Below are 16271 nucleotides of genomic sequence, written 5' to 3'. Positions count from 1 at the left end.
TAATTTATAGCAAAATTATAATTAACATTTTTTTAAGTAAAAAAAATACTCCAAGCACGAGTGTGGGTTCATTATAGGCATTTTATACATATTATGACACAAACTTAATTCTCTTGGGGCCTTTCTAACGATCAATTAAAACTCTTCTAATCTCCACTGATGCAATTTAATCCATCAGCTTTTTTTTTAATTTTTCAAAAGTAAGGGAAAAGAACTGCTTATCATCATTATAAAAATTGAATGCTCTTACTTGAGGTTGGCCTTAAGAAAGATGAATTCGATATATAACTTGAAATGGCTCTTTTATTTATTTATGGAAAAAAGAGAAAGGAAGATTGAAGTACAAAAAAAACCGCCAAGTTCAAATGCTACCCTGTGCGCTAGTCGCGCTAATGAATTAGCGAGTGTGTACTATGTAGCAGACCAATCTTACTCCATGAGGTAATATTATAGGATGTCGACCTTGCTCGTTAGTCCATTAGTACTCGGGTGCTGCAAAAAAGCACTCTGTTAAATTGTGTAATTGTTAATTTCGATACTTGGTCCTCGCCGAAATAACGAGGCGGTCGAGGACCTCGTTTTTTTTTATAATTTTGCATTAGTACCGGTTCTCATTGTTTGACAATGCATCGACTTTTGAATGTGCGAGCAGTCTCGTTGCCTCGAGGCCCGAGTATACACATTGTCAACACAAAGAGCATTTGTTTTATCAGTAGTGGATTCAATACGAGATGTTAGTATTATCACTTTTTTCATGAATTACACAACAATTACTCGATGACATTTTGTACCTTCACAAAATATCTCCTTTCATTTAAATTGTTTCGAGGTTACGTTGCGCATGTTGGTGTCACTTTATGTAAACTTGACACCTTACTACAGGGCAAGCATTTTTCGCTCCTAAATATTGTTTATGATTTTTTTTCTAGCATTGGACAGATTATGCACACGACAATTTTCAACCACAATCAATAAAGCTTTGTTGAGCTCCTCTACAAAAAAACGTATTATCAGGAAAAAAAATAAACAGTACGCTGAATTGTTGGAGGGTAATTTGAAATTGATATTAATTTAGTTTAATTTTTGTTCTAATAAGTCTATGGATGATTAATTTATTAAAAATAAATTACCTTATAGTTACTGATAGCTCATCCAGCAACAAAAAAGCTGCTGTCCAAAAACTAAATGCTGCTCAGCTTTCAATGTTAGTTGACCAACCTGAAATCACTCTGGACAAATTACATAAAATAGAAGCTAAAGCATTTAAAAAAAAAAGTAAAGTTGGTAGCATATCTCAGTTCAGCACAAACAGTGTAAATCGATCTATCATAGACAAAGTTACCCTTTCGTCTGATACCTTTGGATTACATGCAGTTGATGGTTTAGACAATGTTAATGATATTCTTAAAAGTGTTGGGAAAGCAGACCGCGATGTAATTGTGCAAGAGTTGTCAACTTCAGATTATAATGATGACCCTGTCGTTATGAATTCAAGAACAAATTTAGACAATTTAACTGAGTCTGAATCAGAAAAAAAAATTTTTGATTCCTCGTCCCAAAGGTAAAATATGTAAAAATTCAGCATTTTCAATGAATGTGTAAATATTAAAGATAATGTTGATAATCTGTTTCTTGTTTAGCCAAAAAAAAGAAAATGTGGAAGAGTCTGAAAAAATTGTTGCTAAAGGAAAGAAAATTAAAGATGCAATTATTTTTGAAGAAAAGCTTAAACAATTTAACAAAATAATGTTGGGATACATTGATGTTTGTGTAAATAGTGATTCATTACGTTGTAGCAATAGAGTTTTGAAATTGTATATTCAACGACGCATGAAGCATGAAAAAGAAGAAGAACATTTGTACATATGTGATGTAAATATAATGAATTCAGTGATACGGAAGTTAGCTTACAATGGAGAAATACAAAAAATTTTTACATTAGCTCATTTAATACGTAAAAATAATATTAAATTGAATCACCAAACTTATGCACTTATTTTGGAATGTATTTGTCGCATGAATTCTACAGACAATGAAAAATTGAGTAAGTAATGAATTTTTTTGTGTAGCCTGATTTTATGTGTCAAAGGGATATATGTATAATAATATAAATATTTTTTGCAGAATTGTTGAAAACAGTAAAAAAGGGAATGCTGATTGATAATATATCTCTGAATGATGTTATTACCAAATCCATTTTTTTAAATGATCAAAAGTCATATGTTGATAAAGCTGCTAAATTACTTGATCCTAATTTCATTCCAACTTACGAATTCCCAGATACTTCATATAATTGTAAGCTTCTTCAAAAGTTTGATGAGACTTCTGCCACACCATCTAGTACAGTTGACAATTTCACAATAGATGAACTTAAAATACGCCTGGAGAAACAAATTGAAGCCGAAATTAATGGTTTAGTTTCTGTAAAAAACATTGCTTTGCATAAGGATCCAGATCGAAACGTCTTAAATAACGTAATATTCATAATATTAATTCAACATACTGAATTAAATTGTTTGCGTCAAATTCCAATTCATGTATTTTGAATTTTCAGCGAAAAAAATTGGAAAGTTTGGAGGAATCTTGGAGAGAAGCAGCTCTTGTGGCCTTCAAACGAAATCTCGAAACATTAAAAAGTCGTGAAATGTTACAACGCGCTCATAAAATGATGCTGTTTCCGTACTTAACGGTTTTGGAACCTGAAGCCTATGTGAAAGCTCTTCTCACTGAAGTTCGTAATTTAGGAATGGGTTCAGATATGTTTAGTTTACCGTATAATTCACTGTGTCGTCAGCTTGGAGCACAAGTTTTTAAAATGTACGAAGCTCGTGTGAAACAGGACACAGGCTTGAATGACAAAATGTCCGATGTTTATCTAAAATATTGCGAATGGTTTTTGAAACGAGACGACAAGCTCAATCATCGATCGAAATGGACGATTCTGGAACACGAAGCGAATCAAACTGGTGTCACCTTGGGGTTTGAAGTACCATCGTGGCAATCTCACGTGCACGTGAATGTTGGACGATTTTTATTCAACATCATAATTAATGATTTAAAGATCCAACGAAGTACGCAAGCGCATTCTGAACCTGCATTTTTAAAAATTTATAGAAATAACGACGTGTTGGTCAAAGAAGAGGTAGTTACTTATCAAATTTACCTTTTAGCCTTGTCTTTCCTCGTGAAAAAATTAAATATTGATTTTAAACTTATAGATAAAACCAAATCCCCAAGTATCTAAGTTGTACCGAGAGAGCCAGCCTGAAACTTTGACTTTCAACACTACACTGATACCATCTTTATGTCCTCCTAAACCTTGGACTTCCGTGTTCTCAGGTGGGTTCATCGTTTCACAAACCGACATAGTCAGGCTGTCGCATGTAGGGGTAAGCATTATTTTTTCTAAAACATCAGTGCCCAGGCGATAAATTAATTTATGATGATAAACTCGTCAGAACCAACAATGGGATAGACTGATAACCGCTCCACCGAAACAACTTTATCCTGCCCTCGATAGTTTAAACCAATTGTCTTCAATTCCATGGGCAGTAAATACAGATATCCTCGATGTAGCGATTAAAGTATTTCAGAATAATGGCTCGGTCCCGTTGAAAATGCCTCAACATCCTTCTGTGTTAGAGTCAATTCCGGCATTACCAAAGGATAGCGATCCAAGCGAAAGAAAAAAAAATGAAAAAGCAAGGCAAGATTTGAAGCAAAAGAAAAATGAAATGTATTCACTTTGGTGCGATGCTCTTTACAGACTGTCTCTTGCCAATCATGTAAGTAACCTGTTCGGAAGTTTTTTGAAGAAAAATTCTAAATTAACTTGCTTATTTTTAGTTCCGAAATAATGTATTTTGGCTGCCACATAATATGGACTTTCGTGGTCGTGTATATCCCGTGCCTCCACATTTGAACCACCTGGGTTCGGATCTTGCCCGATCCATGCTGGTATTCGCTCTTAAAAAACCTCTTGGACCTAAAGGTCTCGACTGGTTAAAACTTCATACCATCAATCTTACGGGTTTTAAAAAGAAAGAACCAATAGCTGCTCGTTTAGCGTATGCCGATGAAATAATGGATAAAATTCTCGATAGCGCTGAAAGACCTTTGGATGTGAGTATAAACACGTCTGCAATCTCGTTCAATTCATATAGAATTTTCTCATGATGAACTGCAACTCTTCATGATTAGGGTGAAATGTGGTGGTCTAAATCAGATGAGCCATGGCAAACACTGGCTGCATGCATGGAAATATCGAAAGCTTTGAAATCACCGAATCCCGAAGAATTTTTGTCGGGCTTTCCTATTCATCAGGATGGAAGTTGCAACGGACTTCAACATTACGCAGCTCTTGGTAGAGATCGCATTGGTGCTGTAAGCGTCAATCTCTGCCCTTCCGATAGGCCTCAAGATGTTTACAATAGCGTTGCAACGATGGTGGACGAAAAAAGAAGAGAAGATGCGGCTAACGGAAATCAGATTGCCAAAGTTCTCGAAGGCTTTGTTTCAAGAAAAACGATTAAACAAACGGTCATGACTACGGTCTACGGTGTCACGTGGTTTGGAGCAAAATTACAAATAGCGCGACGGCTCAAAGGTACTGGCATGCTCATTCAATACGTATGATAAAACGCGTTCAATACAATTAATCGTTATTTTTATGTTTATTAGAAAATGATGCTTTTCCGCAACAGCATTTGTGGCCAGCTTCGTCATATCTTGTACAGAAAACTTTTCTTTCTCTGCGAACAATGTTCAAAAGTGCGCGGGAGATTCAAGACTGGTTCACCGAATGCGCCCGACTAATTTGCTCGGTTCGCGAACAAAATATGGAATGGGTCACTCCTTTAGGCTTACCAGTCGTCCAACCTTACAGTAAGATTCATCGAGTTACTAAAAAGAACGTATGCCCATCGTTCAGTCCCGATATATACAGAAAGCCAAACGCAGTCAAACAAAAGAACGCCTTTGCACCAAATTTTGTACATTCGTTAGATTCTAGTCATATGATGCTTACCAGCATATACACCGAGCACGCTGGTATTACTTACGTATCGGTGCACGACTGCTACTGGACGCATCCTAGTACCGTTGAAATCATGAACAAGGTAAGGCTCGTTTGAATTCAATCGCGGTGAAACACGACGTAACCGTATTCATTATTGCACGCGTTCTGTTGCAGATATGCCGAGAACAATTCGTGGCATTACACTCTCAACCTATTTTGGACGACTTGTCGACATTTTTCGTCGAAAAATTTGCTTATGTAAATATGGATAACGAATGTGTAGAAGCAGATTCAACGAATCGAAAAAAGAAGCACAATCATTTGCTTAAAGAAAAATTGAACAACACTTTAACCAAAGTACCACAGCAGGGTGACCTCGATCTCAAAGAAGTTTTATCCTCAACGTATTTCTTTAGTTAAATAATTTAATAAATGTTATGTACAGTGTAATTGTTGATTGGTTGTTTTAAACTAGCTGTTGAATTTTTATAGCTTGATAGAAAAGAAAAGAAAAGAAAAGAAAAGAAAATACACATTTAATTGATGTTTGATCACTTGAAAATTGAATTCCAAAAGCGCTTGTTTCCTAAATTATTGTTTGTGACCATTCGATACTGTCCCGGTCCATCTATTTGTAAATAATTAAATTGATGATTCTTGTTTGTTACGGTCTGCCATCGAGGTCCGAAACTCGGTGATCTGCAACGAAAAAACAATCGATCGATATGTGTAAGCACTGCGCAGATAAAGATGAAAGTAATGTAGGTACCCATAGTACGCGACCGCCGTCCAAAGTTGTGCGAGCTCTCTGCGCATCGCTTTGTCTCGTTCGTTTTTCACTGGGTCGACGGGTCCCGCGTTATTCAAGCCCAACAATAAATCTACATCGTTTCCGTGAGTCGTGCCTTGCAGCGGCCCCATACTCGCACCTATGGAAGATCGCTCGGCTCGATGGGTGTAATGATAGAACCAAACTGGCTTCTTGTAAATTCGAGAGTGCAGCGTCGAAGCTCTCTGAGCGTCGAAGGAGAAGAAGCGATCGCCTATCATGTCGCTCAAGATCCTCAAGTTATCCATATTCAAGGGTTTATCGGCGAAATAATATCGGCGAACTTTTCTCGCCACGGCAGCCAATTGCTCCTGGGGATACGATCTGTCCAGATAGAACAGGCGAGGCATTATCGAGTCCCATTTTCGGTCGATCGTCTGCAACATCGAGGAGTTGGCCAATACATTGGCGAAAGACAAGCCCTCTTCTTGGACTATACCAGTGATCAAAGGTGCATCGTAGGCCCGACCGGATCGCACGATCTCCAGGGGATCGCGATCGACGAAGGGCTCGTCGGAGGCGCGCTCAACGACGGGCACGAAGGCCAAGAACCACTCGCTGCTGCTGCTCTACGCGAGTGTCATCGGAATCGAATGGTTATTTTTGCGCAATGACGACGAAATGGCAAACGAGGCAACAGAATCGCACTTACCGTCAGCATCGCCTGAGCCTTCATCAAATCATCGGCCGGCAGCTGCTTCAAGCAGCTTATCAGGTCGATCGTGGTGGCGCGCGAGCAATTGACGCGTTGGCCCAGAGCGAAGGCCGCGGCGCGCGAGGTCGTGCTCGTGGCCCAAGGATTGAGAGCGGTGCCGCTGACGGCCAGTCCGGCCTGGAAGAGGCCGCGACTCATCGGCGACAGGTAGTGATAGTGAACGCTGGCCGCCCCGGCGCTCGCCCCAGCCAGGGTGATTCTGCGCGGGTCGCCGCCGAAGCCGGCGATGTTGTCGCGCACCCATCGCAGCGCCAGGCTCTGGTCCTTCAGGCCCATGTTGCCCGCGACCACGCGGTCGTCGGTGCTGAGAAATCCAAAGAGTCCGTGGCGATAGTTGGTCGACACGAAGACGACGTTGCGATCGTTCATGAGGTACTGCTGCTCGTGGCCCGTGACGAGGCCGGCTTGAAAGGCCCCGCCGTAGATCCAAAATATGACCGGCAGCAGCAGCGAGTCGTTGCGGCTCTCCCTACTGGGCGCGTACACGTTGAGGTAGAGGCAGTCCTCGTGGCCGGCGACGCTGCCGTCGTCGATCTGCAGGCCGAGGCAGGGGCCTCGAACTTTGTCGGCGACGAGAGGCGGCACGATCCAGGCCGGCGCTGGCTCTGGGGGCTATTCGGGGCCGTTATCCTCGCGTTGCGAGTACGAGCTGGTACGAAATTCATAGGGAAATTCAAGGTATCTCACCTCGAATCGTCGATGGGCCGTGGGTGGCCGAGCGAAGGGTATACCCTCGTAGGCGTCGTAGGTGACGTTGGCGTAGGATCGCCTGCGATAGCCGCGGATGGGGCCGTACTTGGTGAAGGCGAGCGGTGCATCCTTCTCGTGGTTGGCCGAGATCATCGGCAGCGCGAGCAGGAGGAGGCAAGTCAGGGCCGGACTAGGGGCGAGCATGATCGCTGATCGTGGAGCAGCTACGATCGACTTCCGTACGCGACGCCTCGACGCGCTTAATATATTTGTAATCTTTGATGCACTCGAGCGAACACATGCTCTCCTACGCGCGGCTGATAACACTCGAGGACAAACAAAAATCTCAACAGGTGCAATGCTTGTACGCGACGATACGATGTTTGTCGACGGAATCTTAATAAATTAATAAAATACGCCAATCGACTAAATTGACTGAATCTATGATAATTGCCATTAGCGCGCCCGAGTACTTATCGCGTACAACCGGTTTCTTTTACATTTTTGGAAATTATTACGTATTGCGCGAGGTTGGCATGGCTCGTTGTGCGCCAACTCGCACGTACTCGCTTTAAAGTACCCGATCGAGAGAAATTCGTTTTTCCACTTATATACAGTCGCGGCTGAGCACGAGGAGGAAAAAACCCGAAAGCGGCCCGATGTTTTGATGCTTTTCGCGATGCGCGACGAAAGCAATGCGGATCGTTGATACTTGCGTCATCGCTGCGGCGGCGCACACGGAAAGTGAGTAATGCGCTGCATTCAATATCTCGCGTATCAAGCAAGCGACGCGCATTCAAGTCAATTTGATTCGCCGATTAGGTGCGAGATGTTTCTTTATTGTCGAATGGTGGCGTGTACATTTATTCAACCTTAGCTCGAAAGTACAAACAATTTGATTTTCGCTCGGCGATCAGCAAGTAGTAGCCTGATCGAGCCTCACGCAAGTCGGCATCGGAGGCACTTGGCAAGTGCATTTGACGCAATTCGAGCCGGGCTCCGTGGACTCGCTCAGCTCGTCTCCGATGCGCATTTTTAAATTGCCGAAAGTGCAGGTGACGTCGCTGTCTTCCTCTTGGGCTTTATCTTGCGCCGCGTCGTTCGAGCCGTTCTCTTTCTGCTTCACTAGTATCGTGTCGTTATCGTTGGCTGTGGACAAAAATTATGCATGTACATGATACGAGTGTAACGATCGATCGCGACGGGATAAGATTCGATAATTGCTGCACACTCACGACATCTGTAAGCGAAGGCGCAGCTGGTGCTGGGATTTTGACCGCTGTAAAAGTAAGGAGCGCAATTGTCGCGCACCTCGTTCAGCCGATGCAGCTCGACGCCGCACTTGATCGCTCGGCAAAACGGCTCGACGTTCTCGCCCGCGTAACCTTTCGCGCACTGGCACACCGTGTTGGCGTCCGGCTGAAACTCGTCGCCGTCCTGGTAGATTTTACCGGCGACCTCGCATCGATACCGATCCTCCGGCCGCTCGGCTGAAATTTCGGGTTGCATTTTCGTGCATAAGCTTTGCATACACTTAAAGACTAATCGCTCAAGGATACTCACGGCAAACCTCTTCGCCTCCGCAGCACGAGTCGGGATTTTGTCTCCAATAACAGCCGGGAGCCGGTCTCATTCGATAGCAGTCCACAGCGGCGCACAAAAACGAAGCTCTTGAAGAAAAAAAACAACTCGTTATCGCATCTCGAGATCGAAGCTATTTTCAAACGTACGAATAATAACGTACCTATTTTTGTAGTCGTTGCGGCATATGCAGGCAATGTCGCAAGCGCTGCTACGGTCTTCGTCTCTCAGTGTCTCTCCGATGGAATATTCATGACCATTGGCGTAGCACTTGTCACTCTTATGAGATCGAAGATGCGAACAATCGTAGCTGATGGGGCAACAATCATTAGCATTTTTGTAAACTGGTTCGCATCTCAGATCGTTGTAGTATTTCAAGGGGCCTTTGCACTCCACTTGACTGCAATCTGCGCATATGACAAATTGCAAAATAAATAAATAAATAAATAAATAAATAAACAATATGGACTGAATTAATTATAAAATTGGCAAGCTCGAACACGGATTCGATGCATTATGTAATGTTTTTTTTTTTTCAACGCCAGTCTCTTTTTGCACGCTTTTAATTACCTTTGCTGACGATGGAAGCTCCGATAATGAGCAGGAAAGGTAGTATCGAAGCCGCGGCGAGCGACATCGTTCGTTAGTCCTTGCGCGCGGATGAAGCGCAACTGCGCGAGCCTCGTTAATGCCGTCTCCATAATCGTATGACCTCCGATTCTTAATGCGCTACATGTATATTTCAACTAAGAAGGGGGGAATTGATCGAGGCGAAAAATAAAACTAGTTTTGTTCTGGACAGGCAACGTCTTTTTTCAGGATAATTTCCATTCGAGCCTTTTGCTTTTGTGAAATATCAAAAGTCTCTACACGTTTTTGAATTCGGCCGATAAAAATAATATTTACATTGTTCATTCGAAAAACTGACTACATGATGCATCATTTGAGAATCAACAATAAATTAGAATAACACCAAATTATTCAAAATATTTAATATAAACATTACAAAACTCCGTCAACCTATATTGTCCTCGATGGACACGATTCAAAAAACTTTTTTTATCCAAACTATGTCGGCATTCGCTGCACTTAATTGCAAATAGTAGTTATCATGAAATTCTTAACAACCAGGTACATACAATTTTTATTGTAACCGTATTACTAACCTTTTCTAAACTTTATCGTTATCTAGATAAGAGCAGATCCAACTTATTAATGATATAATGCAGTAAAAAGAAGAAAACAATATAAAATTTGAAAATAAAGGGTTCTTGGAAAATTAGCACTCATTTAATTTGAAGTTTTATTTATTGTTTAAACGAATTCTTTTTTTCAATACAATGATTGATGAATAACAAAATTAAGCTTTAGTAAATTATGCTAACGGCATAATAATAATACATTTAAATCTTTATCGTATTAATTATCTAAGTAAATAATTAGTTTATGAATTTCTAATTTTTTTTCAATTTTTACTAATTAATGACTGCAGGTAATTTTAATACGTGGAATTAGATAACTTTTATAAAATTTTTATTTTATCATTACTTATTGTTTATGACTATGGCGAAATATTTTCTGAACAAAGATCCGATTACGCCCAAGAAATAGAGAAATTTACATACATCGACAAATATTAAAAAATTAAAAAATTTATAAAAAATTGAAGGACCGAAAATCGAGGCCGTTTTAAAAGACTTTAGATTGGTCGAGCTTCTTTTGGCTCGAGTCGAAATAGGATACTGCGGTCACAATAGCAACCTTTTTAAAACGCGATTAAAAAATTAATGCGTACGAAGTACGTATATAAATTGATTTTATAAGTATGGTTATAGAAAATATTTCAAGTATATTTTTAATCGTGACTTGAATGCCGTGCAAAGTTTGGTCGCCTGCACCTTTAACAATTTTTGCACTGTAATTGGCAGAAATATAAAGCGACTTAAGGCACTGCACTTATATGAATTTATCAAAATTATTATATTAGAGGCACTTTTTTACGACTAAACAAGCACAAATAGTCCGGCGCGCACAATATGTTACCTGTAATTATAATTGTGTTTCATGACAGAAGCTATTGGGAAATAGGTGATAGATTTTATTAAATATACACAAGCTTGTTCAAAACGTCACTTTTACCTCATTTAAACGCCACAGTAGCAGCTGAAGTCAACATTGCACTTAAGGCGAAGGTAAATTAATTAAATCATTGCGGGGTCAAAATTTTTTGGAAATGAACATCTCAAGATGAAATGAAGATCCCATAAGATCGACCGTGTTGATATCGAATCTCTTTCGCCACCTTGTACGAAAAAAGCCTACCACCTATTTTCCAATAGCAGAGAGTTAGTTAATCCAATTATTAACTATAGGTCGTCCGATTGAAAAAGTAGGTTCTGATAAATACTCAATAAAATGGCGCATAGTAAAATTTAGTTTGATGTATACTTGCGCCACTTTATCTCGTATTTGTTAGAACTTATCGTTTTCTTAACAGGTCAGCTGTTGATGAATGGGATAATGATTTTCCTCAGCCTATAGTCAAGCGGCCCGGTACTTGTAGCCGGGAGAGCGAGATTGCAAGTTGCAATATTTTCAGTTTTTAGTTGGATCGTCGCTGCGCCGTGGGCTTACGACTATGCGATTGATGATCAAGAAGCGCGCTAGGGTGTTTCTCAATAACCAGTGTATAGTCGAGTCAGTATTAGGCCGATGACAATATAGTCGTCAGCATCTAGCTTAGTGATCCCATTCGTATCGTGAATTGAGTACTGACATTACCCTTACAAGTTTATGAAAATTTAATAAGATTACTTTGATTACTTTTCAATTTGTAATTGAATTTCAGTTCAAATTATCAAGTCAAATGTAAATACTTTTTGTAAATGATTACCCGATCTTGACCCGCAGACAAGTTACCGTAGTGATTAATATAACACCCAGATCGCGCCCACATTATTTCCCAATAAAAATTCAGTAGGTATCAAAATTTACTTGCGCGTAGTGAGTCCCGATACTTCTCGTAGCTTCTAAATTTACAATGATGATGGATGCTTTTAAATACACATTGATAGCGTTATTATATTGTTTGCTTGGTTTTTCGATATGGTAAAAAATATTTAATAAGTAGGCGGACTTTGATTAAATTATAAAATTAGTGACTGAGTTGACAAATGACTGTAAGCTTGGTGAACACGTTGACGGGTTATGAAGCAATATTGGATCCAAGTAATATTATTCCAGAGGTGACTGGATCCAATTCTAGCGATTAATTATAAATTTACAACAGTTAATTTCAAAAATATAATTGATTTTTTCGTCCAAATTTCGTCTATTGAGCTTGAAATCGACGTGAATACTTTTTGTTTTACTTGACTGCTTCATTATAAATTTTTTCATAATTGTTTCCTATTAGTTTACTCGGATTTAACTGGTAGTTCTCCTCGCATAAATCTGAAATAAACGTATGATATATCGTAACATATTGAGTTTTCGGATTTTGTATCATAATGCAATGATTAATATCTGCAGTCGAAAATATTATTAAGCTTACCTTTCTAACTTATCTACACATGCGTCTTGATAATCATGAATCCAACGAACTCCATTAAAATGACACACTGCTCTCATATCATCTGGAAGATCTTCAGGTTCTGGCCATTGAAAATTGTCAATGATTGGTATTATATTACATTGGGATTGCAGAGCAGCAACAACTTCCTGCAAATATGCAAAAAGATGTTTAATTTTTTTAAATTTTGTTGAAGAAGTTGTCTTCTCGTAACGAAGAATTTATAGACCGGATTCGTGAGAATCGGCGCCGGCGTCGTTTTCATGTTTTTTTTTATGGAGACGAGGAATAAATCTAATCACTTGTCCGAAATCGAAAACGATCGCGCTTTCTTATGATTTAATTTAACATTTCTAGAGAGGGTATGAAATGAACTCATCATCTTCACGCACCCGGAATATGAGAAAAATCATGCGAAAAAATTACGTTACTAATTTTAAATAATATCTAGAACAAGAACAAAGTATTACTTACTCTATGCACCCAATCCTTGCAATCTGTGTCATTGACGCATCTTTCTAAAGCTTTCGGTGTTAACACTAATAAGAAGTGTTTTGCTTGTCTAATGCTTTGCAAGAGATTATTATCAAATTTTCCTGCTTCAAGTCTTTCTACATCGATGAAAACTGAAAAACCTCTGAGCTGAAGATGAACTTTTAATAAGCTTGCCAGTTGTGATCCATTTGATCTTCTGTAGCTGACGAATACATCGAGAGATTTGTCAGATTCTTCATTCGCGCTGGTAATAAATTGATTAGCGTTACAGTTTTTAATGGCTTCCAAGATCCGTAATCGGTGAATACTATTTGTAATGTGACATTCAGTTAAAAGTTGATCTTCGGTCAAGGTTTTGATTGTATCCTTATCAACGCCGGCATTTAACATGGTGTATGTATATATGGAAAATTCTTGTCCTATAGATTGCAGAAATGAATTTAAATTTCCGGTATCTCTACTGCTATAATCCGTTATTCTTTTCAAATTATGTAGTTCTCTCGTAAACCGTTGTCTTAAAATCCCATTTGACATACCGATGTCTTCTTTTAAATGTTCGTCGGTTATGGATAGGAGCAAATCTCCATCAACTTGACTTTCTACAAAGCTAGTAATGAAATGTTCAAATCCAATTTGTTTGATCCATTCAAGTACATCTTTAGTTGACCATAAAGGTACTTGTTGGCTCAATTTATGAGGTACTTCTTCGCCCATTAATTTCAGAGCATGAGCAGCTAATTTAGAAGCGATAGCGTTGGGACAACCAGCGACTTTTTTCAAAGGCTCAATAGCTCCAATTTTTCGGAATATGCTTGTTTTTCCTTGTTGCTTTTTTATACCGGCTTCCATACAAAAATGAAAAGCAGCAAGATTCCTAGCTTCCTCGCGTTTAGAATTGAGTACAGGGACTAGTCTTAAGAGCCAATTCTCGCTTTGTCCATGAGCGTAAGCTAAATTTGATTTGGCAAAATTGTAAGGAATATGTGAGGTGACAAATGGTTCAACGAGGTTTAATGTCCCTGATTTGAGAACAGCAGCTTCGATTTCTTTATTTGCCACTAGAACTGCAATCGCTAAACAAGCGTAGTACTTTATGTTATCATCATTATGGAAAGCAAGAGGAAATAACCACATTGGGACTTTTCTTTTAATCATGGCTTCTTGATTGTCGGCACCTCCATACAAAGACAAATTTGCCAAAGCTCCAGCACAATGCCTCAAAGTCTCCACGTCATTTTTTCGACATTCAAAAAGTACGGCGTCGAGACCACCCAATCGAATTACATCGCTACAGGTATTTTCGTTGTGTTTAAAAAGGTGCTCGAGAATTCCTGTACCAACTCGAGCATGTTCAACTGAATTTATTCTCTTGGTGCACATACACGCAGCATTTACAACTTTGTCTAAACCTGAGTCAACGATATGCTCTCTGTTATCTGTTGTCAAACATTGTTCCAAAAGACGTGCCGATGAAAATTGCAATCGGTCATCGTTTGAAATGCAATTGTCTATAAGCAAATTGAGCCCACCATTTGTTCGTAATGAATCGCATAAGCTCAAACCCAATTCATGCCCATGAGTTGGAACAGCCCAAGATTTCTGAATTATATCATTAATTTGATCCACGAAAAATGACTTAGTTGCATCATTCAAATTAATGCGATTTTCTTTATCGTCTTTAAGGCGATTCACAAGATTTTCGATAAAATCCGAATACTTTTTTTTAACTAATTCTATCTCTTGCGACTTCGATTTGGAAGTCAATTTATCGATATCGTCCAAAGTTTTTTGTGGCGCATCTCCTTTACAGTCTATTGATGGCTTAATATTTGGGTGGATGGAATAATTTTTATCATTCAATTCATTTGAAATTTGCATGCTTGGTGCAATGGTGGCCTTTGAAGCCACAGTTATAGTAGACTGGGAAGAAGTTGAGTGAGTTGCGTGCTTGAATATTCCTTTTTTCGTTAAAGCTTGTCTCTGTTGCTGTGTTTCTAAAGATTTCTAAAAATAAATAAAAATTATCAAGTATTTGAAAAAAAAACATCAGACGTGAAAGTACTCCTTCTTGAGAAGGGCCTAAATACTAATTCAACTTTTTAATTCGAAAATCAAGTATTCAATGAAAAACTTTTATACGTAATTAAAGTGTTAGAATTGTTCAAGAAACTTCCTTGATTTTTTCAGATATTTTTAAATTTTTCGTTTTATGATTTCTGACCATTTTCAAAAATCCCAAAATGATTGCAAAAATTCTGAAAACACAGGGGGTTCAAGGGTGTTTCTTTGAACAATTTTAAGTTAAGGAGGTTCGGGAGTCTCAGCGAAATGCAGCCAAATTTTTAAAACACGTTCAATTGCTTTGAAACTTTATAATATGAATGTTTATATCAAAATACAACTTTTCACCGCAAAATTTTGTTAAAATGATGAAAAAATTTTTTGACCATTTAACATGGTTTCTTACGAGAAATCATGAATTTTCGCTTTCAATGAGCATAAACATAATGTAAAAAAACAAAAACTAAATAGAAACAAATACGTACATGTAGGAAATTTAATAAGGAATAATTTGACTGCAAAAAGAAGTTCATCGACCGTTTAGTTATCGAGAAATAAATTGTTATGTGTAAAAATTCGTGGGTCATTTGCGCGTACCCTAACCAACAAATGAGCTAGAACAACAAAAATATGTGCTCATTCGACTCTAATGACAAATAGAGTATTGTTTTAAGCCTAAAACATCGAAAAAAACTCATCAAAATGATTGAATTATTAATAATAGCTATAATTGTGTGCCAGCTCATTGAAAAAACCTACAATTTCGTGTTATTTCGAAGTTGGCAGCGCTGAAAATTTAACATTGGAAGTATAGGAGCCCCTCGCGTCCCGCTTCGTCCCCCTCAAACACTCCCGAACCTCCTTAAGTTTTTTTTCCCCTTAGGCAAATGAATCAAATTTATATTGATTTTGAAAATTGAAGTACATATTTTCAACTTCAACTTTTAACTCGATTCTGATTTCAGATTTTGAAAGAGAATGATTTTGAAAGATTAAATTTTACATCAATCAAAAACATGAACTAAACAGTTTTCTGAATAATGAAGATTTTCAACTATAGATTGTCGAAAAAAACATCCACCCCAGCGCATTTATAATGCTATGAAAATTATTCGAGGGATTTAACATCGACTCTGTCCGATGGAACGCCGGAAGTTCCTATGCTTAAACACGTTCCACCACTCTGTTGGACCAGACAGAATCGACGTTAATTAACCCAGTGCACTATAAAATATTTTGCAGATGCGAATATTTTTTTTTAATCCCCCACTCTACAGTCTAATGTAATATTGTGATTTCGCTTAGCAGGAAT

At 38.7% G+C, this 16271-nt stretch overlaps 5 protein-coding genes across 9 annotated transcripts in view; 2 read left to right on the top strand and 3 right to left on the bottom strand.

Annotated features, from left to right (window-relative positions):
- The first annotated feature begins 102 nt into the window (after positions 1 to 102).
- LOC106648508 lies at positions 103 to 1730 on the top strand. The gene is made up of 5 exons (XM_014365436.2): positions 103 to 733; positions 930 to 1049; positions 1138 to 1561; positions 1641 to 1672; positions 1726 to 1730. Exons 1-5 carry the CDS (start codon positions 625 to 627, stop codon positions 1728 to 1730), a joined length of 690 nt encoding a protein of 229 aa, XP_014220922.1. The 5' UTR covers positions 103 to 624.
- LOC106648641 (DNA-directed RNA polymerase, mitochondrial) lies at positions 1674 to 5557 on the top strand. Its single transcript, XM_023458458.1, has 9 exons — positions 1674 to 2044; positions 2125 to 2474; positions 2555 to 3142; positions 3219 to 3389; positions 3459 to 3785; positions 3847 to 4122; positions 4201 to 4606; positions 4681 to 5117; positions 5192 to 5557. The coding sequence occupies exons 1-9, from the start codon at positions 1747 to 1749 to the stop codon at positions 5435 to 5437; spliced, it is 3099 nt and encodes a 1032-aa protein (XP_023314226.1). The 5' UTR covers positions 1674 to 1746; the 3' UTR covers positions 5438 to 5557.
- Positions 5544 to 7987, bottom strand: LOC106648642 (venom carboxylesterase-6-like). The gene is made up of 4 exons (XM_014365691.2): positions 7249 to 7987; positions 6499 to 7173; positions 5787 to 6415; positions 5544 to 5716 (listed from the first exon to the last, which is right to left on the bottom strand). Exons 1-4 carry the CDS (start codon positions 7453 to 7455, stop codon positions 5569 to 5571), a joined length of 1659 nt encoding a protein of 552 aa, XP_014221177.1. The 5' UTR covers positions 7456 to 7987; the 3' UTR covers positions 5544 to 5568.
- An 82-nt stretch (positions 7988 to 8069) lies between these two features.
- Positions 8070 to 9500, bottom strand: LOC106648643 (extracellular matrix protein FRAS1-like). The gene is made up of 5 exons (XM_014365692.2): positions 9403 to 9500; positions 8996 to 9239; positions 8815 to 8921; positions 8487 to 8741; positions 8070 to 8400 (listed from the first exon to the last, which is right to left on the bottom strand). The coding sequence occupies exons 1-5, from the start codon at positions 9467 to 9469 to the stop codon at positions 8165 to 8167; spliced, it is 909 nt and encodes a 302-aa protein (XP_014221178.1). The 5' UTR covers positions 9470 to 9500; the 3' UTR covers positions 8070 to 8164.
- Positions 9501 to 10319: 819 nt separating this feature from the next.
- LOC106648615 (sterile alpha and TIR motif-containing protein 1) overlaps positions 10320 to 16271 on the bottom strand; it is an 11619-nt gene continuing 5667 nt past the window's right edge. For all 5 annotated transcript variants that reach the window (XM_014365643.2, XM_014365639.2, XM_014365640.2 and 2 more), the window contains exons 5-7: positions 12878 to 14902; positions 12386 to 12552; positions 10320 to 12285 (exon numbers count right to left, since the gene is read on the bottom strand). In XM_014365643.2, the coding sequence (XP_014221129.1) occupies positions 12249 to 12285; positions 12386 to 12552; positions 12878 to 14902 (2229 nt within the window). In that variant the 3' untranslated portion in view covers positions 10320 to 12248. The remainder of the gene's footprint in view (positions 12286 to 12385; positions 12553 to 12877; positions 14903 to 16271) is intronic.

The sequence above is a fragment of the Trichogramma pretiosum genome, unplaced genomic scaffold, assembly GCF_000599845.2.
Source record: "Trichogramma pretiosum strain Unisexual culture from Peru unplaced genomic scaffold, Tpre_2.0 scaffold69, whole genome shotgun sequence".
Classification (NCBI taxonomy): Eukaryota; Metazoa; Arthropoda; class Insecta; order Hymenoptera; family Trichogrammatidae; genus Trichogramma; species Trichogramma pretiosum.
The sequence above is the reverse complement of the archived record's forward strand: the minus strand, read 5'-3'. Positions and strand labels throughout refer to the sequence as shown.

Coding starts and splice junctions, on each gene's coding strand:
- LOC106648508 (XM_014365436.2), top strand. CDS start 625: ATGCATCGACTTTTGAATGTGCGAGCAGTCTCGTTGCCTCGAGGCCCG. Junction 734..929: donor TAGTGGATTCAATACGAGAT/GTTAGTATTATC, acceptor TTTTTTTTCTAG/CATTGGACAGATTATGCACA. Junction 1,050..1,137: donor GTACGCTGAATTGTTGGAGG/GTAATTTGAAAT, acceptor ATTACCTTATAG/TTACTGATAGCTCATCCAGC.
- LOC106648641 (XM_023458458.1), top strand. CDS start 1,747: ATGTTGGGATACATTGATGTTTGTGTAAATAGTGATTCATTACGTTGT. Junction 3,143..3,218: donor ACGTGTTGGTCAAAGAAGAG/GTAGTTACTTAT, acceptor TTAAACTTATAG/ATAAAACCAAATCCCCAAGT. Junction 4,123..4,200: donor GCGCTGAAAGACCTTTGGAT/GTGAGTATAAAC, acceptor CTTCATGATTAG/GGTGAAATGTGGTGGTCTAA.
- LOC106648642 (XM_014365691.2), bottom strand. CDS start 7,455: ATGCTCGCCCCTAGTCCGGCCCTGACTTGCCTCCTCCTGCTCGCGCTG. Junction 7,174..7,248: donor CGGCCCATCGACGATTCGAG/GTGAGATACCTT, acceptor GGCCCCGAATAG/CCCCCAGAGCCAGCGCCGGC. Junction 5,717..5,786: donor ACGGCGGTCGCGTACTATGG/GTACCTACATTA, acceptor TTTTCGTTGCAG/ATCACCGAGTTTCGGACCTC.
- LOC106648643 (XM_014365692.2), bottom strand. CDS start 9,469: ATGTCGCTCGCCGCGGCTTCGATACTACCTTTCCTGCTCATTATCGGA. Junction 9,240..9,402: donor AGCTTCCATCGTCAGCAAAG/GTAATTAAAAGC, acceptor TCATATGCGCAG/ATTGCAGTCAAGTGGAGTGC. Junction 8,401..8,486: donor CGCCTTCGCTTACAGATGTC/GTGAGTGTGCAG, acceptor TTTTGTCCACAG/CCAACGATAACGACACGATA.